The sequence below is a fragment of the Pan troglodytes genome, chromosome 13 (genome assembly GCF_028858775.2).
Source record: "Pan troglodytes isolate AG18354 chromosome 13, NHGRI_mPanTro3-v2.0_pri, whole genome shotgun sequence".
NCBI lineage: Eukaryota > Metazoa > Chordata > Mammalia > Primates > Hominidae > Pan > Pan troglodytes.
The window spans coordinates 107941789-107965008 of NC_072411.2; the positions used below are offsets into that span (position 1 = coordinate 107941789).

General features: G+C 46.2%; 1 protein-coding gene across 7 annotated transcripts in view; it reads left to right on the forward strand.

Moving 5' to 3' along the window:
* The window catches only part of NRP2 (neuropilin 2), a 115379-nt gene that overhangs the window by 33267 nt on the left and 58892 nt on the right, over positions 1–23220 (forward strand). For all 7 annotated transcript variants that reach the window (XM_016950360.4, XM_001136720.7, XM_016950363.4 and 4 more), the window contains 5 exons: positions 496–677; positions 6756–6986; positions 8062–8217; positions 10181–10350; positions 12157–12312. In XM_016950360.4, the coding sequence (XP_016805849.2) occupies positions 496–677; positions 6756–6986; positions 8062–8217; positions 10181–10350; positions 12157–12312 (895 nt within the window). The remainder of the gene's footprint in view (positions 1–495; positions 678–6755; positions 6987–8061; positions 8218–10180; positions 10351–12156; positions 12313–23220) is intronic.

Genomic DNA, 23220 nt, shown 5'->3' on the forward strand with positions numbered 1-23220 from the left:
CACAGTGCCTAGCCCCTTACATATATATATTTTTTCATTCTATCTTCTCCCCAGCCTTGTGGAGTGGATATTTTTATCCTCATCTTACAGATGAAGAAATGGATGCTCAAAGGGGTTCAGCAGCTTGCAATGTCACAGAGCTAAGAAGGAGAGACTAAGATTCTGAGAGAGCATAATGGAAATAAAAATGGTGCTATTGAAGGAAGAAAAAAATGTGTTTTGTGATATTTGATAGAACGATGCTCCTGCTCTTACGTGGGCAAGAGATAAGGCCTTCCAGCCATGTGTTTAGTCACTCTGTGGCTTTCACAAAGCACAACGACCTGCAGTATCTCTGTTTGCCAGTCTGTACAAGCAGACATAAGTGCCCTTCGCTTATCCATCTGAAACACCTGAACTTCTGCAAATGAATAGAGAGACATAAGTGGGAGCGACACAGCGGTCCTTCTCATGTCCTTCGAGTGATCTTTTCTTGTCTGTGCCATCCCCACCCAGGTATGACTTTATCGAGATTCGGGATGGGGACAGTGAATCCGCAGACCTCCTGGGCAAACACTGTGGGAACATCGCCCCGCCCACCATCATCTCCTCGGGCTCCATGCTCTACATCAAGTTCACCTCCGACTACGCCCGGCAGGGGGCAGGCTTCTCTCTGCGCTACGAGATCTTCAAGACAGGTCAGTGTGGTCACACACACGTAGGGGCCGGGAGATTGGCGTCTTAGAGAAGAAGGAGGGACAGCACCCAGTGGGCTGAGGCCCTGGGTAAGGGTGACAGTGTCATCCAGCTTGAGCATGGTGAGAGGTTCAAGGTGAACCCACAAACATCCTGAGAAGAAGAGCCAGCTCAGATTATCCACCAGCTTAAGGGGGCGGGCTGTGGGTGGGGGGGTGGGGGTGGGGTCAAAACAGCCATTGTTTGTGGTATTAGACAAACAGAAAAACACTTCTTGAAAGAATTGGATTTTTGTATGTTTTTTAAAATCAAAATAATCTTCATGGGAAAAAGCAAAACTCTGATGACTTTCTCACGATTACTTCATGGTCTAATGATGTCTTTATTTGGAACTATATGGGGCTGAGGACATAATCTTTTCATTGTTTGGAGTCTCTAAAGATCTTGCCATGACCTCCAAAATGGGGTCACACCATAGCTTTTAAATTAAAATAAGGTTCCTAGAAATTCCCCTTGGCAGTCCATGTTACCACCTCTGTCCATTGAACCCCTACTCTCTAAATGCCAATGAACTTGACTCCCTGAAAAGCAATCAAAAAATAGCAGAAAAAGAGTCAGAGGGCACTGCACTTGCTTTAAGTTGACTGCTTGATTTCCATCAGGTCCCCCTTAGATTACTTTAGGGCCTGAGAATATGGGCCAGTGCTCATTTCCAAAACTAAATACAGCAGACTTTTATTCACAAGACCCCGCTTCATCAGCTACACTCAAGCTCTCCCAGTGGTGTGTCCTCTTCTGTGATGTGTGGAGCTTGTTATCTCGAGGCTAAGGGAAGCATGTCCTCCAGTCCTCCCCACCCACCACCCACTCCCTTCCTCAGAGGCTCCCCTTCCATCTATGTGTGTGTCTCCCCTCTCCCCCCAGCAGCCCAAATTTTACAACTCGTGGATGGAGTCTGGTTCGAGGGGAGGTTGTCAGCCTTGTCATCAAGAGGCCCAAGACCGGCGCCTGTTGAGTTCAGTGTGAGGGGAACTATTCATATATATTTTCTTTTTCACTAAACAGTTCTTGAAAGGAAGTGGTAGCTGCTGAAAGCACTTTTTATATCCACTCTGTCTAAATATTTGTCGGATTTGTCTGCCCGAGAACAAGAACGTGGAATCAAATGAAGGGGTGGGGCAAGGGGACTGTGTCATGCAAGAGTGGCAGCCCAGGCTGCTGCAGGGCACAGGTCCCAAGAAGGTCTCTCTGCCTTGGGTTTTCATGCTCCTGACTATGATGAGGTCACAGGGGCTGACAATCTGTGTGTCCAGTGGCTCAAGCTGTTGTGAGGCCCCTGAGTAGCTTGATCCATATTCCCCTGAGTCTTGTGCAAAATTCAGATCAATGCCACCAGCACCAGTGGAGCATCCTCTGCTGCCGAGCAGTGGGGAGAATAAAAGAAAGAAATAAAAGGGGATGCTTGCTCTCTTCGGGTTGGAGAGGCAGGTGTGCAAACCCTTTGCACGTAACAGATTCGCAGGTGATGTTATTGGATGAGTATGTATGTAAATTGAAAGGAAAACTATGATATGAGGCAGAATGAATAAGTGCAAAGTAAAGGTACAATTGACATGTGGTGGTTATGAAAATGGGGGAGCAGTCAAGTGGCTTAGCAATCGAGGGGCTCCAGAGAATCTATTCAATAGCAAGGTCCCTAGTGCTAATGCTGCCACTCGGCTGCACTGTGCTGGCCATGAAAGGAAAACAGCTCCAAGCAAGATCTTCCAGGAAGCTGGCCAAGGGAAGTCAGAACAAGGGTGAGCAGGGCCATGAAAACTCAGCCTTGGTCTCACACCACCCAACTTAGTATTTCACAAGGCATCATGCTACATTCTCCAGAAAGCCACAGGAAAAGTCAATGTTCACTCTATCCATCATGCAAATTTGAAAGGAGGATATTAAAAGATAAAACATGTAAGAGGGTATCATAATTCAATATTGCTGTCTTGAGGACATGCTGAAGCAGGATTTCAAATGAAGCAACAAGTCTGTGAACTGCCTAGAAACAATGGTGCCAGCCAACGGAGCTAGGTGGCTTCAGCTTGGAGAAATGGGGTGGCCTGCTTTAAGGATTGGGGTTGCCTAGTGAAGAGATTGTAAGAGAAAGCCCTGCCAACAACAGCCACACTCCTGGCAATGTAAGAGAGCAGATGAGAGCCCATAGACTTCTCAGGGCCACTTGTACCTGCCGTCATACCCACCTGCTGCTGGAAGAGCAACTGTCCGCATGACAGTCAGTCTTATATATGCCGGGCGCAGTGGCTCACACCTGTAATCCCAGCACTTTGGGAGGTTGTGGCAGGCGGATCACCTGAGGTCAGGAGTTTGACACCAGCCTGGCCAACATGGCGAAACCTGGTCTCTACTGAAAATACAAAACTTAGCCGGGCATGGTGGCACGTGCCTGTAATCCCAGCTACTTGGGAGGCTGAGGCAGGAGAATCACTTGAACCCAGAAGGTGGAAGTGGCAGTGAGCCGAGATCATGCCATTGCAGTCCAGCCTGGACGACAAGAGCGAAATTCCATCTCAAAAAAAAAAAAAGTCAACCTTGTATAAAGTGCAGAAATGTGCAAGGGAGCAAAATTCAAAACAGAGAAGTTTAGAAAAATGAGCATTCATGCAGGTGCCTTGTCCTATACCCACATTTCCATTGTTGGAGTCAGGAGAGAAAATATACAAAGTTTACGTCATCCACAGAACATGAAAGAAATGGGTGGACATGCTGAAGAAATCCAAACAAACACAGCTATGTTTGCTAGTCGGATTCATAGAGAGGAAGAAGCGGGGGAAACTGTAAACACAGATACGCAAATAGCCATACAGAGGGCTCTAGAAGCCTTCGATGGTACATTACCCTGGTGAGGCTCTGCTGTAGGACCCACAGTGTGAGTGCAGACCAGGGCATGTGGCTGGCGTGGAAGGTTCATGTCTGCCCTAAGTGAAGTGGTGTATAAAAGATTCTATATGTTACCAGACTGTCTACATTTAAAAGGGTAAGCCAGAACAACTTACATACTTAAAAGATCTCAAATCAAGATACCATGAGCAGAACAGAAAAAAAAAAAAAGGAATTTTTAAACGTAAAATGTCACATTGAAAACAAAATCAGTGGAAAATGTGTGTGTGTGTGTGTTTGGTTTTTTCCAGAAGCTCCTTTAACCATAAGTTCAAGATTAGGTTTTCTTTCATGTTTGCCTGTGACACTTCAGAAACCGACATTTTTGGGGTCATTCACAGAGGTAGAGAAAACTCGGAGTGCCTACTGCCTCCACTTCCTGAATTCAGGAACTGAATTCACCTTCTGCGGGGAAGGCAAACTCAGCTTTGGGTAAATCCACTGTGTTTTAAATGTCTTGATACCTATAGATTCTTCTACTTGCAGAGTTATTGTAAAATTCACAGCAGAAAAACAGAGTGGACATTTTTCATAGCAGAGTCTTTTCCTGTGAAATCATTCGCTGCAACCCAAATCCCCCAGCTTCTGTAGACAATCTTAGCCTTGAGTGGGCTTGAGTATTTGTTGACTTGAGTTCTTCCTTTAACCTTTAAACCTTCTAACACATCTCAGAAAAGGATCTTGGATAAGGCAGATGTCTGCAAGAGCCAGCCAGCTTCTGCCTCCTTTTCTGAGATCTCTTCCTGGCATCTGCTATTCAGCTGCTTTTGTGATGCTGCAAACAGTGAGATGGTACGATTAGAGATGAATGCATGATGTTAACAGACAGGTTTTATTTTTCTGCATAAAAATAGATAAAACTGGACAAAAGTTTTTCCACCGCCTTCAAAATAAGCCAAAGGATATACCCATTTATAGCCATATATCAGAAATGCTTTTTTCTTTTTCTTTTTCTTTTTTTTTTTTGCCTTAAGTACCTAAGGTTGAAGTTTCTTTTCAGTCAAATGCAGGAGCTCAGGACCCTGGGAACTATGGATACTTTCAAATTTCACATTCTCCAAGCCTCTCTTAGACTCACTAGATGTCCATCGTGGAAGCACTTGTGCCCCACCAATGACAGGAACCAAAGAAAGATTCCGCCAGAAAATTCCCCACTCCCAGGGGGGTGGACATTCCCCTTGCCTTCTAAGGGAATGACAATAGAGCAAGCTCTAAGAGGGCATGTCAGGATGCTCTTTCTAGCTCTCAAGCAAGAAGTGAATAGAGAGTTAATTTCCTCCCAACCATGTGTGAGGCTCAGCTGAGTGGCCCGCATGAAGAATGCTGCACAGCAGCCATAAACTCTAACCTTTTCAAAATTCCTCTTGGCCCCCTGAAGACCCGCCAGCTGGCTTGGCTTTGCTGAATTGCCTCATCCCGGGCCATTGAGGAGGCCCTCAGGAGTCTGAAGCCCAATCATAAACAAAGCTGGGGGAGGCAGCCCCAGCTCATCCCTCCAGGACTAGCTGCCCATTGAAAACTCGGCCTGACCTGCTGCTGCCATGCATATGAATGATGGGGTGCAGAGCCTCTGAGATTCGCTGCTTAGAGCCTCCACAGAACCCATGCAAAGGTTAGCCCTTGCCCTCGTGTGTTCCTAGTCCCTACCCTGCCAAAGCACAGCACAAGGTGGAAAGTAGGAAGTGATGGATGGATAGGTAGGAGATACTGGAATTTTCTGTCTGGTGCTGAAGAAAGTTGCAACTCCTCCATCCGCATTTATTTGCATGGCACTTCTTCCAAATCAGACATTTGCCTCTTTCCAGAAAGCTGTCATCAATAAAGAAACTCAATGAGAGGCCTCCTACAGGAGCTGCGGATAAAGGCATCGCTGCAGGCTCAGATCAGTGTATTGACATCACCTAGTTATATTTCAGTGTGAGCCCCAGAGGACACTTCCTGCCAGTAAACACCTAGTTTACCGAGTATTTCTGGTTGGTTGTGTTTTTTATGCTTAGAGTGTCTATTATCCTCCTCAAAAATCCTGCTTCCTTTTCTTCTTTTAAAATCTGAACATAACGAGTGAAATCAATTCTAATTGTCCAGCACTTTCATTCATTGCGTGAATGTGCATGAGCTCGTGCTTCGTGGGTCCATGGGTCTGGGTTGCAGTGCTCCCGGGACCCATCTGTGGTGCTGCCCTGGCAAACGGTGGCTGGTTAAAGCACAAGGACCCTTTTAATATGACTCCACCTAGAGGCATTAAGAGATAGGGTGGCTGTAATCCTCTTATGAGCTCCTGTTCCTGCTCCTGCTGCCATCCAAGCTTGCACCAGGATGCGAATGTGTGCCGCATTTAATCAGGATGCCTCCATGCGTCCCAAGAAAGCCGACACAAGAGCTCAGGAGAGAAACAAGGCCATCCACACCACAAAGGAGCCAGAAGCCTTCCAAATGTCAATGCACTGCTGCATTTTTCCAAACTTGTTGCCGGAGCGGCCTTTAACATCCCCAACGACCTGCTGTGATCCACCAGCTAAAAACATCGATTGTTAATTGTCCGACCACTACAGAGCAGCTCGTTTTAATATAGTCATGACATGAATGAGACCCAAGCTCCCCTTTGCCCCTCCCCTGAGGCACCTTGGATCTTGGAGGGAGAAGGGGGCACTTCGTTGGCTGTGGTACAATAGGGGCTAGTGTTGAGGTCAGCAATAAATAAGGGGTAACATTGTTTTCCCTGCTGGCAATCAGCAAGGCTTCCTTAAGGATTGAAATAACTTACATTTCTGGAGTGAGCAGCTGAGTAATTGAGAAAGAAGACTCTGTTCCTCTTTTCAAGAGAATCCCTCTCTCTCTCTCTCTCTCATACACACACACACACACACACACACACATACTTCTCTGTACCCCCACCCCACTCCCCAATTCCTCAATTGCTGCTCTCACTCTAATATGTAGAGCAAGCCAGCTGTGCCTCCCTAATTTATGAGGGCTTGAAACGTGCATGTGAAGAGTATGTTGCTTCAAGGGCCACTCCAGTGGCAACAAAAACCTCAAGAGTAGGGGGATTTGGGGCCAAACATTTAAATAACCCATGTGACAGAGGCCACAAAGAAAGGCATCTTCTTCTTAGTGCTACAGTTCTCTTTTACATACAGGCTCTGAAGATTGCTCAAAAAACTTCACAAGCCCCAACGGGACCATCGAATCTCCTGGGTTTCCTGAGAAGTATCCACACAACTTGGACTGCACCTTTACCATCCTGGCCAAACCCAAGATGGAGATCATCCTGCAGTTCCTGATCTTTGACCTGGAGCATGACCCTTTGCAGGTGGGAGAGGGGGACTGCAAGTACGATTGGCTGGACATCTGGGATGGCATTCCACATGGTGAGTGATGTCATGAGGCATTCCTCAGTAGCTTGGCCTTTGCCTGTTAATTGCTTTAGTGATGATAAAGAGGAAGAACAAAGACTTCAAAGCTCCTATGAGTTCTTATATGACCCATGGTGACTTTCTCTTCTTCCCTTTCACTAAGGATAGCTTGAGAGAAATTACAGGAAGACTGTCTACTTTCTTGGAAATATTCCTTTAGAAAAGGATAGGAGACTAAATAGATACTTGGAAAGGATGAAAAAACTTACGGTGTTCATTTCTACTCCAAATTGTCAGGATAGAAGGTGGCTCAGTGGCTAACCCCTGTGACAAAACAGAAGGACTCCAGAGCCAGACTGGCCGGGCTTAACTCCCAGCTCTGCTACTCCCCAGCTGTGCAACCTTAGACAAATCCCTTACCCTATCTGTGCCTTATCTGTGTTAAGTTAGCTGCTATCATCATCATTATTACTATAATTTAAAAATTGTTATTAATATAGTCATAAATATTGAAAAGTACATCACCCAAGGCTAACAGCCACCAGTACTTCGCAGGTGAAGACCAACACAGATCTTGGGTCTAATCAGTATTGGAGAGGAACAAATCTTTCACTTTTGTAGTCATTGTAAGTTTTTTCTAATATAAAGGAGACTTGATGACTAAGCAAAAAGAGCAATTTCATTTCCTGGGTAAAGCACAACACTTAGTCAGAAAACTTGGGTTGTAGGCCCAGCTCTGCTATTTCCTAGCAGTAAGAATAAAGAAATCACATGCGCTCTCCAAACTTCAGTTTCTTCCTCTGTAGAACAGACATTGTAATGATACCTTTCCAGCTCATCTTCCAGGCCACTGAGAACAGAATGAAGCCAGTCAAAGTGGCCTGTACCTTTTTAATGAAAAAGTGAAAGTGCTTTTTAATGTGCAAGAAAAATATTAGCCATTGTTCTTGAAACATATCTTTGGTTTTTATGGCAAGATGTACAAAGTGTGCTCCACTGAATGAAATGCAATGAGGGGAAGGGAAAACGGAGTGAAAACCAAGTTTGACATTTTGATTTCCACTGACTTCTCTTTGTCTTGAATGTCCAGTTGGCCCCCTGATTGGCAAGTACTGTGGGACCAAAACACCCTCTGAACTTCGTTCATCGACGGGGATCCTCTCCCTGACCTTTCACACGGACATGGCGGTGGCCAAGGATGGCTTCTCTGCGCGTTACTACCTGGTCCACCAAGAGCCACTAGAGAGTGAGTTGGCCGATTGGGAACCTCTGTCCTGTCCTTCCATCAGGGCTGTGAGGGTGTACAGGTGAAGGGGGGCTGAGCTCTTATGAGGGAGGAGATGGGAACTCTACGGAATTTATGGTGGCATCTGAGTTTAGAGGCGCCCACATCCTCTTGCCAGGAAGAGGTTGATGAGAAAAGAACACATTTCAATCTGGGTGCTTATTTCTTTAAAAAATATATATATGTGTGTAACAAGAATTAGTTATTTTCAGGGAAAGTCATGGTACCATCTCATACCTCAGTTTCCTCATCTATGAATGAAAGAGAGGCTAGTTAGGATGATCTATACAGGGCCCCTCCTGTGCTAACATTTTTTTAGTCTGTGGCCATTTTTTTCCCTCTCAAAATCTCAGGGGCCATTGTCACAAAAGTGAACCATTTTAAACCTCTCTCTCTCTGGATTTTTTGACATTAACCATCTCTGGGCCTGGGTAATGTTTTCCTGACTAGATTGGTACAACTGCTTAGACTCGGACTTCACCCTTCCACCAAAGATAGTTTGTGGAGCTTCTAGTATGTGCCAGGCACCAAGCAAGGAATTAAAAACTATCACTCTGACCACAGCTGCTGTGGGACTTGCAGTCCCTCAGCACTGAGCAACATCTTCAAATCAGCTGTTCTTGGACATGTGTTTCAAATATGCTGCCATTTCTACTTAAAAACCCAAACGATAACTTTTTTTTTTTTTTTTTGAGACAGAGTCTCTCTCTGTTGCCCAGGCTGGAGTGCAGTGGCTCAATCTCACTCCTCCCGGTGCAACCTCCACCTCCCGGGTTTAAGCAATTCTCGTGTCTCAGCCTCCCGAGTAGCTGGAACTACAGGCATGTGCCACCATGCCCAGCTAATTTTTGTATTTTTAGCAGAGGTGGAGTTTCACCATGTTGGCTAGACTGGTCTCGAACTCCTGGCCTCAAGTGATCTGCCTGCCTTGGCCTCCCCAAATGCTGGGATTATAGGTGTGAGCCACCATGTCCAGCCCCAAATAACTTTAAAGACTAAAGAAGCACTTTTAAGAATGATTCAAGCTATGGAAATCCTACCCTGATTGCAGACAACTCACCATATATATAACTACAGACACGGCAGCCTGGCCTGCAGGAAGGTTGCTGGGTTTTGCATTTGTTTTTTCATCAAAGAGCTTCTGAAGATTGAGTGACAAAGAAACAGTATGGCAAATTGCACCAGGTCCCGTGAATGGCCAGTGCAGTCACAGAGTAAAGAATAGGTTGATACCTGATAAGGATTGCTGGCCGATCTTAGACACATGCACACACACATATCGATCAGTGTTTATGACATTCATAGAAGGACAGCAATGCAACTGACAGCACAGGGCCAGAGTAAGTGACTTCTGGGTCTATTTGTCCGGACAGGTGGTGCGGGGGAATAGAGAGTGACATGCATGTGCTCATGGAGAGATTTCCCAAAGACAAGTATTTATGCTTTGTAATGTCTGTCTTCTGTGCCAGAACTCACAAGACAGTTGAGTGAAAAAAGAAAGAAGCAAAAGTGCCTCCTGGGTGTTTATTAATAAAGCAGGCTTCCCACGATGTATGAGCTCACCCAAATCGCCACGAGTCTATCTCACATTTACCTGTATTGCAGTAATGGTGCATCTGGCATCTGTAGCCTGCAGCAATAACAGTTCTTGTGCTTTAGATTGTATTTTTAATCTGTATGATGATTCTCTTATTTATCCATAGCCTGATTTCTTTTAGGTCCCATTTAGTTTCTCTCAGACCCAGAGGGGTTGTCAAGCTCCATGACTTGATGTAGTTGTTTTTAAAATGTCAGCATATAATTAGGGTCTTTTAAATGAGGAAGTGCCTGCAAGGACTTGTTGCTAGAAGGGAGGCAGCATTTGGGGGATCCCGAGGTATGAGGTTGGAAGGCCTAACTGCATTTGACTGTCTGCTTTCCCCAGACTTTCAGTGCAATGTTCCTCTGGGCATGGAGTCTGGCCGGATTGCTAATGAACAGATCAGTGCCTCATCTACCTACTCTGATGGGAGGTGGACCCCTCAACAAAGCCGGCTCCATGGTGATGACAATGGCTGGACCCCCAACTTGGATTCCAACAAGGAGTATCTCCAGGTACTTGTGCAGATACCAGAGGATGTGAGAGTGTGTATGTATTGCTGGGGTAGGAGGGTAGCTTCTCAAATACAGTAGGCAGAGGACACAAAGAAAATAAACACAGCATACCTGAGAACTCCATTCATTCATTCATCCGAACAGATGTGTATGCCAGGCACTGGGTTACATGCTGGCATACACTGATCAGAGAGAGCCTGCCCCTGCCCTTGTGGGGATTACTGGGCCTGGGGAGAAGTTGTTTGGCCAGGATGCTGTTTGCCCTATCACTATAGATATCCAAGGAACATTATATAAGCTGTTTGGATCTTCCTCATTCTTGGCACAGGGAGGCATCAGGGACATGGGGGGCATTCTCCTAAGGGGAGGTTTGTTGAGGTGCTAGCTGCACATGACAGCTTCTCATGATCTTTGCTATTGGAGAGAGCCCTGCCAGGAAGGTTTTGCACAGAGCTATCAGAAGAACACATAGGAAAATGTCACTACCAGGAACAGAACTCAAGGTGCCCAGATGCTCGGCAGCATCTCTTCAGACCATTGTTTGCTTTATTCTGAATAAACCTTGCAGCTCATGTTGAGTAATCTTCCCGCACTGCACACTGCTCCAATTCTCATCCCCTGGGAAGAAGTAAACAGGGGAAAAGCAAGCTACTAGTTCCACACCAGAGCAGTGACTCTTTTATGACACACGTAAGACAGCCTTGTGACCCACTGACAAGCCTGTCCTAGCTCTGAGGCGACACGGTGACCTCTGCTCTAAGAAGGATATTGCAAAGCAGACAACAGGAAAGGGAGAAAGACCACTTAGAAACTCCAGGGAGTCCACAGAGGTTCTAACAGCAAGCCCTGGGACCATTTGTCATTGTCTCTTCTCTCTGCCTCTCCAAAAATCCATCTCCTCTCAGCCTGCAAAACTTCCAGAAAGTTCTGTATAACTGGCATCCCCTATCTTTGACCTTAATCATATACTTTCTCCTATTGCTATCCACCTGTTTCTCATACGTGTAGACGGCACTATGTACCACTTATTCAAATGTTTAGTAATGCTGAGCACATTGTAGGTCACCAATAAGTGCTTACTGAATTGAATTTAGCCAGTGTGTTCTAGCTACATTTTGGTCATATGGAGACAGCCATTAAGAAACACCATGGCCATCAAAGGAATGACATCCAGCAATTTCCAAATGGGTTTGGCATTGTGGGAGGGGAAGTACCTTAAAATGTTGGCCATCCTCCTCATAGAGCAAAAGGTCAGGACTCGGTGCATAAGCCTAATTGCTTGGGCAGACTCTACATGCCCTTTGACCCCTTAGTGACCTGAGCAACTAAATACACAATGGAGCGAGAGGGTGTGGGGAGGGGATGCCTCTATGAGTGTGACTTTTGGAACTAGGGCATTATAAGTGAGTTGGATTGAACTGGACAGGAGTAGAGTGGAGTAGATTCAACCTTGTTTCTTTAAAGCAGCATCTGCTTCCACAGTCCAAGGCAGGCCATCATTTACTAAGAAGGGATTATAGCTCTAGATGCTCAATGATTGAGAAAAATCGAGTATTGTCCCTTCATATTTGCAAAAGAGAGAAAAAAGAAAAGTAATCTAACTTTTCAAGGTGTCTGATTTAGTGTAAGATAATGTGAGTTTAATCGTCCAATGGAATTGCAAACTGATACTAATTACAAGTACGTCTCAGTGAATCACAGATACAGGTTGGAAGCTAAGTCTAATGATTGTGTCCTTTGGAAAAAAACAAGACACTGCCCTGTGTTGGGAATGGTGGTCTCTTACTCCAGCCCTCTATTCCCCAGGTGGACCTGCGCTTTTTAACCATGCTCACGGCCATCGCAACACAGGGAGCGATTTCCAGGGAAACACAGAATGGCTACTATGTCAAATCCTACAAGCTGGAAGTCAGCACTAATGGAGAGGACTGGATGGTGTACCGGCATGGCAAAAACCACAAGGTAAATCCATGATCCTACCTTAAAGGCACATTGGACCAGGGCAGGAGGGATGGGATCAGGGGAGCTTTAAGCCGACCTCCTACAGGAGAGAGGGCCTTGTGTAGTCAGGCTCAGATAATTGATGGAGGCAAGGGTCGTGCTGGCCTTGAAAATCTTCTCTCTTAGGCTAAAGCGATTGGAAAACACCGTTTCTCTGACAGCCAGTTGCTGTTGCATCTTGCGCAGCAGAGAGAGAGAGCTTGCAGAGTGTTCTCTGACTTCAAATGAAGGAGAAAATATGTCCCCAGTCCACTTCTCCCCACACAGGATTCACTGAACATTTATGGCCTGAGTCCCTTCCACATGCTGGGTTAACAATCACAAAACCACATGATACTATAGTTCAGGAGTTACCGAGCTCTGGAAATGAAAGGGCACAAATCCTGAGAGGGAATCACAATGTCCTGGAGAAGAAAAAGGACAATAAATAATGAGGAGAAATTCAGTTTGTTGGGGATGGGCTCTGAACTGGCAATCATGCTTAGCGGCGAGGCATTGAATTCTCTCTGCTGGTGCCTCCCGCATCTGCGGCTCCCGGAGGTGTGGTCTGTGTGGGTGATGTGGGGCTTTTGTTGTATACATATGGATGAATGTCTGGCACTCCACTTCCTTAAGACATGACATTCTGGGTCTGCAGCTGGCACAGGCGATGTGCTGGCTCTATGTGTATATACACAGCACACTCAGCCCATGGGGGCTTATTGCAAACAGCCACGGGCTTGTGTGGGTGGGATTGGGGTATCTGTGATGGGAACACAGGGCACAATGCCCCCTGCAGAGCAGGAGCTGGTGCAGAGGTCTGGAAGGAGAGTGTGATGTCCGGGGGATTCCTAGGGGCTGCCTGTCCTTCCCTAAAAAGGAGGTAGGGAGGGAGGAAGAGGGTCTCTCCTGTAGCATTACAGTTCCACCAAGCCCTGGTCTGTCAGGGTGTGAATTATCAAAATGGGGCACATGTGGCCAAGCCTAGGGAGGCCAAAGATCTTTTCCAAAGGGAATCTCCTCAGCCCCTGTCACTGCCCCGAGGCAGCTTGCTCTGGCTGGTGCAGCTGGAAACCTTAGACCCAGAAAATTCTGAACTGTGATGTTGGCAGTCTCACTTGGGAAATGGGAAAAGGAGTAGATTTTTAAAAAATCAAAATCACCATAGTAACGGGGTACCACTCATCTGAAAACCATGGCTTCTGGATATTACCAGGTATCTCACACACATGCACACAATTGCCCGATTTCCACGATAAGGAAAGTGAGGTACGTAGCAATTGAAAGATGTGCCAGGCCAGGTCTGGTTTCCCACTGACTTGGTTTCAGAAAGACTTACCAAGCATCCGTTGGGAATGCCCAGCCTGAATTGGCACTGGGTGCCAGGAGCTTGGGGGCTGAGACCTGGTTCCACCCCACCCTTTTCAATTATAAACCGGTAGATCTCGGAAGCTTAGCTAGCAGACGAGGGCCAGAAGCCAGGCAGGGGTGGTCCCCGGGGAGAGGAGCGGGGCTCACCTGATTGTCTCCCTGTCCAGGCGCAATGACTAAGCAGCACAGGCCCAGAGGGATACTGTAGCATAAGCTGTTTTAAAAGCATGCAGATGGACCAGGATGCTATTTAAAACATCATTTGTAGGAAATCTGCTTTTGGAAATACCTTAGCACTGCACATTTTCATAGAATGCTGTCCTCCCTGGCTTTATCCCTGGTATTCATTCTTCAGGAAAGATATTCCTGAAATTGAATTTAGCTTTCTGGTTTTCAGAATTATTTTTCTCAACTTTTTCATAGTGGATATATTCTCTCTCTTTTGCCTCCTCTTTCCCCACTTGGCTAGATTTAGTTCCCCAGCAGCCAAGGGGTAACTTGAGAGTTTTTTTGTTTTTGTTTTTGTTTTAGTGAATTAGTCGTGCCCAAATAAATGGAGTTGGGGCAGAGGAAAAGCCCTTTCTCTTCCCCATTAGAAATTCATCCTTTGTGTACTTAGAAGGAGGCAGGAAAATGGAGAGCCTGCCAATTAGGCATCGCCCCACTCTCCAAGCTCCTTCACCCCACTGCGGGTGCGGTGGACGCCCAGGGGCTTTCCTTGTCTCCCCTGCAAGGATGGTCTCAGCTGCCCCTTCATTAGCAGATCTTTCGTTCAGATATCTGTATTTAATGTGCAGATTCCCCCTCATTCACGGTGCGTCAGCGCAGCTCTCTGGGCTGTTGGGGTTGAAGTAGTTGAGTGAACCGTGCCAAATAGATTTGTCAAGTCTGCCGCAGTTTGATTTGATGCCATGGGGGGAGGTGGGGGTTGGGGAGGGACTTGGGGGCAGTGGAGGAAGAGGCTTCGTCCATGCCGAGTGCCACCACTGAGTTTCTCTTTGTAGCTGCTGGATGGTGGGCACTGTGCCAAGCTAACTGGTGCTAAGTGGTGGGCTTGAAAGTGAAATTCAGACAACAGGAGTTAGCAGAAAAGCAAAGCAGAGATGAAGGCAACCGCCTGCTCTGCTCTGCTCTGCTCTGCTCAGAGCAGAGGGAAGGTTTGCAAATGCCTTCCCGGTGTGCAGGGAAGGAAGAGGGAATAGTGACATTTGGGACAGAAATGTGGGAACTCGATTTCAACTCCCTGGTCACTGTCAACAGCAATGCAGCATACCAAAGACCAGGGAATTGGGGAAGTCAGAGAAAAACAAGATTAATGAGTGCTCAAGGTGGCGGGGGAGGGCTGTCCTATGTCTTTGCAAAACACTGTTTACAATGTGGACCCAGACTGGGCTGAGGCAAGGCCTAGGCCTCTGAAAGAATGCCTTCCTTTTTACTGCCAGTGGGTGAGGAAGACTAAGGAACTCTTTTCCAGCCTCCCCTAGCCAGGCAGCAGCCTGTTCTTGGTCTCTTCCCATCCAACAGGTCATCATGAGGTCGCCTATGAGAAAGTGGTCAGTCACACTGTTGCTGGGGCATTGCAAGCCTCCTCCTGGCAAACGCAGCCTGGTTACACAGGCCACATGCACAGCACATCCCAAATCTTTATCCAATTCCACATGCCATAAATATGGAACCTATGATTCTCATACAGGGTGGGCCCGCCTTATGTATATTTATGGCATAACCACAAGGCAGAGAGCTCATCTGCCTGATGGAATCCATATCCAACCCACGTGCTCCCTTAGATTATACAAATTGCTTTGCATACATTTCTTCAGAAACCACAAGCAGAAATTACTGCTTTTGGTTTCCCCAGCTATATTAATAACACCCTAGATGCAGACATGGCATTGTTAATACAACAGTAGAAGGTTCATGTATGTTTACATAATTATAAGCACAATTATGTACATACATACCAAGAGGGGCACATGGAGAGCAATGGGAAGAGAGCTCAGAGGCACAAGGTCTTGGTCTAGTTCCTGCCCTCCTGAGATGCTGATTCCATGATTCTGCACTGGGGATAGGCTGTGCCTCGGGAATGGAACCACAGCTGGTGACAGGACATGGGGGAGAGAGACTATTGCCCTTATTTGTCTAGGCAAAAGCCCTTATCTTCAGTTCCCCCTCATTCGGTAAACGTGGGGATCTCCCTTGTTGACACAGCTCTGGTTAGTCACAGTGTTTCTGGGCTATTCTGATGCATTTGGAAGAAATTTGGGCTAAAAGAGAAAGTCTGTGGGGTGCCAAATGCACGCTATTGGCCAGATCGAGGATGGATGGGTGAAGATAGGGATGAGGTAAGACTTGGGTCCAAGAATTTTCAGAATTACCCCACAAGGAGTGGAAGGAATGCACTGAGTTCATCACATTAATGTAAGGATGACCTCCAAGGGACTCAGAAAATCCTCAGGCACCAGCTTATTCACTAGAGAATTTCACAGAGTTTCACAACTGTAGAATTGAAGCTCTTAGAGATTAAGTGCCTTGCTGCAGGTACTAGGAAACTGGAGCCTCCGTGGACGGTGCCTGGTCACCAGACTTGGATGTCCAGACTGGCGCTCTCCACAATCCGGCCTAGGCCTTACTCTTCATCTTGAGGGAAATTGGCTTCCTACGTGTTCAGTCCAAGGACTGAGAGGTACACATTTTCCTGGAAAGCCTCCTCTTCAGTGAAGTTCTGCATGCAGGATGAGCCTGTACATGGCTTAACCCACTAGGCTCATTATTGTGGAGCTGGGCTTCACCACAGAATCATGAGGATGGAGAGTTGAAAGGAGTTGCCATTTGTTTGATTTGGCCACATCCCTTCAAAACAAATAAACACTCCACTTCAAAAATCCTCTATCCCATATTTATTTTCTAAATTAAAACAAATCATTTTTAAATCAGAGACTTGGGAGGAGAGAAAGAGTGGTGTCAGAAAACCAAACCCTCAAATCAGTTGGCTAACAGCTAGAAGCACGTGATGTCTATTTTCAGATCTTCTTAAACAGGGCACCGTGTGATCTTGGAAACATCTCTTAGTGGCTCCACGCCTCAGTGCTTCCACCCAGTCCAAATGGAATGGCGCTGCGGCTGCTATCGGCAAAGCACCTTGAGATCTGTAGATGGAAGGCTCTCCGCGGATATAATTAATGGAGTAGACCCACAAAGCTCTTCTTGAGCAGAAGCAAGTTATCAATTTAAAAAGTAAGAAGGCCCCATGGGATATTTATGGGCCTCTTTTAAAATCATAGGCCTGGAATGGACCATGATAAGTCATCCAGACCTTTCCCTGCATCTGATGGGGCCTGCATTGAGCTGCCTCAGATAAATGTCATCCATCCCAGCCTCATTGTTCTCTTAGGGATGCAATTATGCCTCTACTTGATCATTTAAGTTTTCAGGAAAAACCTTTTTTTTAAAAAACCTCCTGGCAGATGATGGGCTTCCCCTTATTCCTTTTGTGGTAGTAATTTTGTTTGTTGAATATGAGATGAGGACAATACCTCACACTGTAATGGGCACCAGCCTTCAGAAGTCGTGTTGTATGTGCTCTGAAGGGGGCTGATACCCCTTCCAAGTTCAAGTCCCTCAGTTTATCTGACCCTCTCAATTATAATGGAGAAGGATCCAGTGCCCTAGGTAATTAAGTTTGTCCCTTATCCATTTGCCATGGGATGAGCTCAGACCTTTAGCCTCTCCACTTAGGAAGCTCAGGGGAAAATTTCATTATACAGAAGCTTGAACCTTTTCTCTATCAGGCTCCCGCGGCCAGCGTCACCCAGCTCCCGTGGGTGCTGAACTGTCTCCAGTAGCTGAGGCGCGCCTCCCTGGCGCTGATAGCCTTGATGTTAAACTCCAAGGCCCCGCCTGTGCACAGAGGCCAGTGACAAGGAGCACACAGAGGGGATGTGGAAGGGCGCTGTGATTCTGCTTGGGCTGTGGAATCGTGTTCCTTGCCCCAACCCCAACTAACGTAGATGAGCACTGGAGTGAAGCCCTCACCTGGTAGATTGTCCCGCTCTCTGATGTCACCTTGTCCCTGCTCCGGTTTGCACAGCCTCCACCTGAAGAGGCAGGCAGGTGGCAGAGGTCTCTGGAACCTCACTCCCTGTTCCCTCAATCTCTTCCCACCTGGGAGTTAAAGGTGCCTCCTTAAGAAAACCCAAACATCTGTGTCAGGAGGTTTCCAGGGATGGAGGGCCCACCCCACCCAGCTAGAATGTCCTAGAATGTCCGAGTTTCTCCTTCCCTCTTCCTAGGACATTGGCTGTTCCCCCCAAGCCCGCTCATTGCTCTGATCCTGTGCTCCTCCCCCGCCTGCTCTTCTCCAGCCCCACCCCTGAGCTGCCCTCCTCCCCTCTCCTCCCTGATGCTTTCCTGTCTCAAATCCTGAAACCCTAATCCTGTTAGTATGCTGTGTTCCAGGCCTCAGCGTCTCGATGGGGGTAACATAATCCCGCAGTAAATCTAGCGGCCCCGCAGGCCCACACAGATGGGGATGCGCACATCCCCGCCCCCCAGAACGCAGCCGCCCCTGTGCCTCTGTCTCCTCCTTCATGTAGGAAAGCTGCCTGATGACAAAAACAGCCCGAAAGTGAAGGAGGATGATAGCAGAGGTCATCAGAGTCCTAAATGTGCATTTGGTTGTTAGACAGCTTCTTTGCCTACCGGCATCCCTACCTTCTCTTAATCTCTCTCTCTTTTTATATATGTATACATATATCTATGTAATGTATACATGTGCACACACACACACACACACACGCCTCTGACTCTATATCTGGCTAAGTTCCCACATCCACTAGAATGAAACAAGCTTTAAAACAAGTTTTTAAATTGTCTTTAAAGGGGAGTTTTAAAGGGGAAAGATCAGGACCATGATTCACAAACAACAAAAAAAGCCCATTGCCTTCATATCATTTCCCCCCCATCGCAACAGTTCCCTCCCCCTACTTGACTGTTTTGTGCAACAAATTAATTAAACAGGATGGCATTCATTGATTAGCAATTTATTTTTACGTGTAGACCCAATGGCTGGTTTCAGAGCAGATGCAAGGGAAGGGGGTGGGAGAGGGAGGACACACAGATCTGCAGTCAGGGTGAGTGGATGAGTCAGCACATTTGTTCCTGACACTAGTTTTAAAAACATGCTTCTGGTTTCCCCCAGCCTCTGCCCTGCATTCCTGCCACTTTTCTTTTCTGCCTGCTTTGTTTTCCTCCTTCTTGAGTGTCTGTGCCAAGTACATTGAAAGGGAGAACTTTGGAGGCAATGAAACATTTATCAGTGGAGAGAAATATTTATTTTAAAAAAGAAGAGGAACATCTCGTGCACAATGTCTACCCCAGGGCTCCAGCACTGCGCCATCTTGGAAATATTTCCCTGCTTTCTTTGCAGTCCCTGGAGCTGGCTGACTTCAGATATTTACAGCAAAATAGAAGTAAACAGTAGTTCACACCATAGGTAATGAAGAGATGGGAGTGTGCAAGCTGAGTGCTGAAGCGCTACTCACATGAGAGGTGGTGCACGTGAAGAGAGACTGTTTTTGTACACCAAAGGGCCTGCCTCATTTGGGAAGGGTGAAACAGCCAGCCGTGTCTCTCCTCCAAGGAGCTCAAAGACTTGGACAGAATCTTCATCTTGGATCTTAGGCCCCAGAGGCAGGCATGATGACAGCTAGCATCTACACTGTCCTGGGCACACGGGTATTGATAGCAAAGATGAATGGTATATAAGAAAAGGCTTTAGGCTGGGCGGAAAATTCCTCTGCCTAGAGGCCTAGAAGGTAGGAAGGCTGCAAAGCTCACTGTCCTCAGCTATGTCAGTCACTGCATATTCTTCAAAGACAACTTAAGGAGGGGTCAGCAAAGAAGAGGTGACTGTGACTAGAAATGGGGTGGGAAGCAGAGAAAATGTTCTGAGATGGCCTCAGAAACCATCAGTGATGCGTTCTGGCTGGATGCTTCTTATTAGATTATATATATATATATATATATATATATAATTATATATATAATATATATTATAGAATATATTCTATAATATATATTACATTGAATTATATTGTCCATGCCTTGTGGACTCACAGGAATGGTCAAAATGCACTGATTTTCTTTGCCTGGGAGTGTAGATAACAACCAAACTGGGATGCTGGATAGCAGCTGATTTAATTGGCAGGTCCCCCACTCCCCTAGAGGTGCAAATCAGAAAATCCAGGAAATGCTGATGGTTTTCAGGTTCTGTGCTACTGAAAACAAATCAGAGGTCTCAAGAATCAATTGAAAAATGCTGGATTATATTCAGAATTCAGAGAGGCACCAAATGGATTATCCAGACCACTTTGTGCCCTGAATCGCTTTTTAAACTTGGTTTGCAGAGATGCACTTGAAGAAATCTTTATGTTCAACTTAGCTCTTTTTAAACACGCACACACATATATTTTTAATAATTACAACATAATCAACACTAGCATCAGAAAGCTAGGGTCACCTTGAACATACTTGTGATTTTCCTTTGGGAAGTAAACAACCATACTAAGATCTTTCTTTTAAAACAAATAAAAAGTGGGCCAGGCATGGTGGCTCACACCTGTAATCCCAGCACTTTGAGAGGTCAAGGCAGGTGTATCACTTGAGGTCAGGAGTTCAAGACCAGCCTGGCCAACATGGTGAAACCCTGTCTCTACTAAAAATATAAAAATTAGCCAGGCGTGGTGGCGCATACCTGTAATCCCAGCTACTAGGGAGGCTGAGGCAGGAGAATTGCTTGAAGCCGGGAGGCAGAGGTTGCAGTGAGCCAAGATTGTGCCACTGCACTCCAGCCTGGGTGACAGAGCAAAACTCCATCTCAAAAATAAATAAATTAAATTAAACAAATAAAAAATATATGTCCTCTGTGACATCCAGCTTCTAAAGCAGATGTTAACATTCCTATCTGAGTATAACATACAAGGCAACCCACCGATTTTTCTCAGATACCTCACTGCAAAGTTGTCGTCTGAAAATTGTTGGCCTGAAGGTGGGACTTGGGAGTAGTCGTGGCTTTTGGAACTTAAACTCTCCCACCTGTGCAAAGACCCACTTGTTACTTGTGACTTGGCTTACACGCTAACATTTGTCCTGGGTGCTATGCAAGCCTTGGAGGGAGGGCCAGTAAACTTAAGTGTCTATCTGCAAGCCTATTATCGACTTTATTTTCCTGAAGGAGAAACCAAGGTATCTAAGGTTTATTGATTTGCCTATAATGATTCAGTGAGTCGTCAGGGAATAGGGAATAAAACCAATTTCCTGGCGTCATTTCCCGTGCACACAACCCCTTACCTTGCAATGCCTAGACTGGAAGCCAAGAATCCATCTCAGTGAATTTGATCAGAAAACATATGAAGGGTGATTCTAAAACCACAGAAGCATTGAGAAAGTCATAAAGATGTATAATATATGATAGCATTTACTAGCTATAAATAGGGGAGATGCAGGGAGAAAAATAGAGACCTTGTAAACCCATTGGGTCAGGATAAATAGAAACTGCTTAATATTTCATTAAAAATGGATTTTCATAAATTGCACTTTGATATCTTTGGGCAAAAGACAATATGTAAGGACTAAGGCGTTGTTATTCATTACTCTTTGTTATTAATAATTTGAACTGGTATTGAACCAACACATCAACAAGGTATAGTCGCCCTGTGAATGGGGCACTCCCCATGTGTTCTGGGCACTATTCAAAGTGTATAAAAAATCCACAGCAACTGTCTGCAAAAGCACTTAGGCTGTAAGGGACAACGGGTAACTAAAGTGCCCTGTTGCAAAGTGGACACTGTTAGAGCAGTTCAAACCACAGAAAGTCATGTGAAGAAAGGTTTAGAAGCAGGGGGCCAGAGAGAACCCTACAAATCAACTCATACAATCCCCTCATTTAACAGAGGAGGAAATTGGGGCCCGAGGGAGGTAGAGATATTTGCCCACACTTATGAGCTAATTAGCAGCAGAGCGCAGCTCCTGGCTTCTGATTCAGTAGTGTTTTGTGTGTGTGTGTTGTTTTTCCCACTATACCACACTCAGAGTGAGAGGTGTGTTAAAAAATCTAATAAGACGGTGTTCCTTCACCATCCAAAGAACAGAAGGCAGATGTGAACACAAAGTCAAGAGCAGACAAGAAAACAGTTCAGGAACTAGGCTTGGAAACGTGAAGGGTAATTTGAAGCTAAGTTGAAAAGATCCTTCATTTGATTCAAGGGTGGGAGAAGAGTGGGCAAAATGAAAGGGCAGACTGAAGTTCAATTGAAGCAGTCAGGTAGATGGCCTAGGGGACACAAACTGTGTGCTTGCCTCCCTTCCTGAGTGGTGCTACTGTAAGCAGAGATTAGGGGGTTCACCCAGAGCCTGTGGCCACATGTATCCATGGGAAGACTGACCCCCTCCCTCAGCTCATACATGCGAGTGCGTGCAGCCCATGCCCATGTAAGCCACACTCATGCACACACCGCCATCCCAAAGACAGTCCAAATACACAATCATTTACTCACTGAGGAAAGAAAAGGTCTCTTAGTGTTGCCTGCCAAGGCTGAGAAATGCAGGGGTCGGATAAGATAAAATTGGATATTAACAACACCTAAGACATGCTGTGTTTCTAAACGGTACCAGCGTGGTGTGTATGCTGTGGATTAGCAGCAGTGTTAAAGTTCAGATCCACTCAACTTTCCAATTATGCATTCACGTGACAAGTAAAGCTTTTTTCACCCAATGTGAACTCCTTAGCGTCTCCTGATGGCGACCACACACACAGTCCCCATCACCATCTTCAGAGAGCAAGCCAGTGGAGGCCCCCCTGCTGCTGCTCACAACACCCATCCGAAATAAGCAAAGTGCTGCATTTGCTTCTTCCTTTCCAAAACAAAACAAAGCAAAGCAAAACAAAACAAAACAGAAAGCCTCTGCCTCATGCTGAATTCTCAGAGAACTGATGAATCTCTTTTCTTTGGATCCAGTTCCCCATCCCTTTCCTGAGAGCTGTGGAGCCCTTTATCAGTACGAAGGAAGTAGGGTCAGTCACCACTCCCCTTGGGCCTTCTCCAGAGTGTCTGGCCCTAACCCTCTTTCCTTCCCTTTCCTTGGCTTTTCTCCTTCCCTTGCTAACTTGGTCTTCTCACTCCTTCTCATCCACAATCGCTATACAGGAAGCAGCACAATCGAACCTGGGAGAGAGGCATGACTAACAAGTTCTTTCCCGGTGCTCCCTGCTGTCAACCTTAGGACCCGGGTGGGAGGACTTCCCAGGGGAGGAGAGGGAGCAGCAGGCTGGGTGGGCAGGGGGCACCCCCAGATTTGGTGGACTTCGCACCAGATCAATGGTTTAAACTGAATATGGTGGACCAGCGAAAATCTGCTTCCCTGTTTGTCTTCAGCAAGCCACTTCCCTTCATTTACTTGCAAAAGGCATGGTGTCTTCAGTGGTGTGTTATTAAATGGCTCTAACTTTTAACCTTAGCAAGC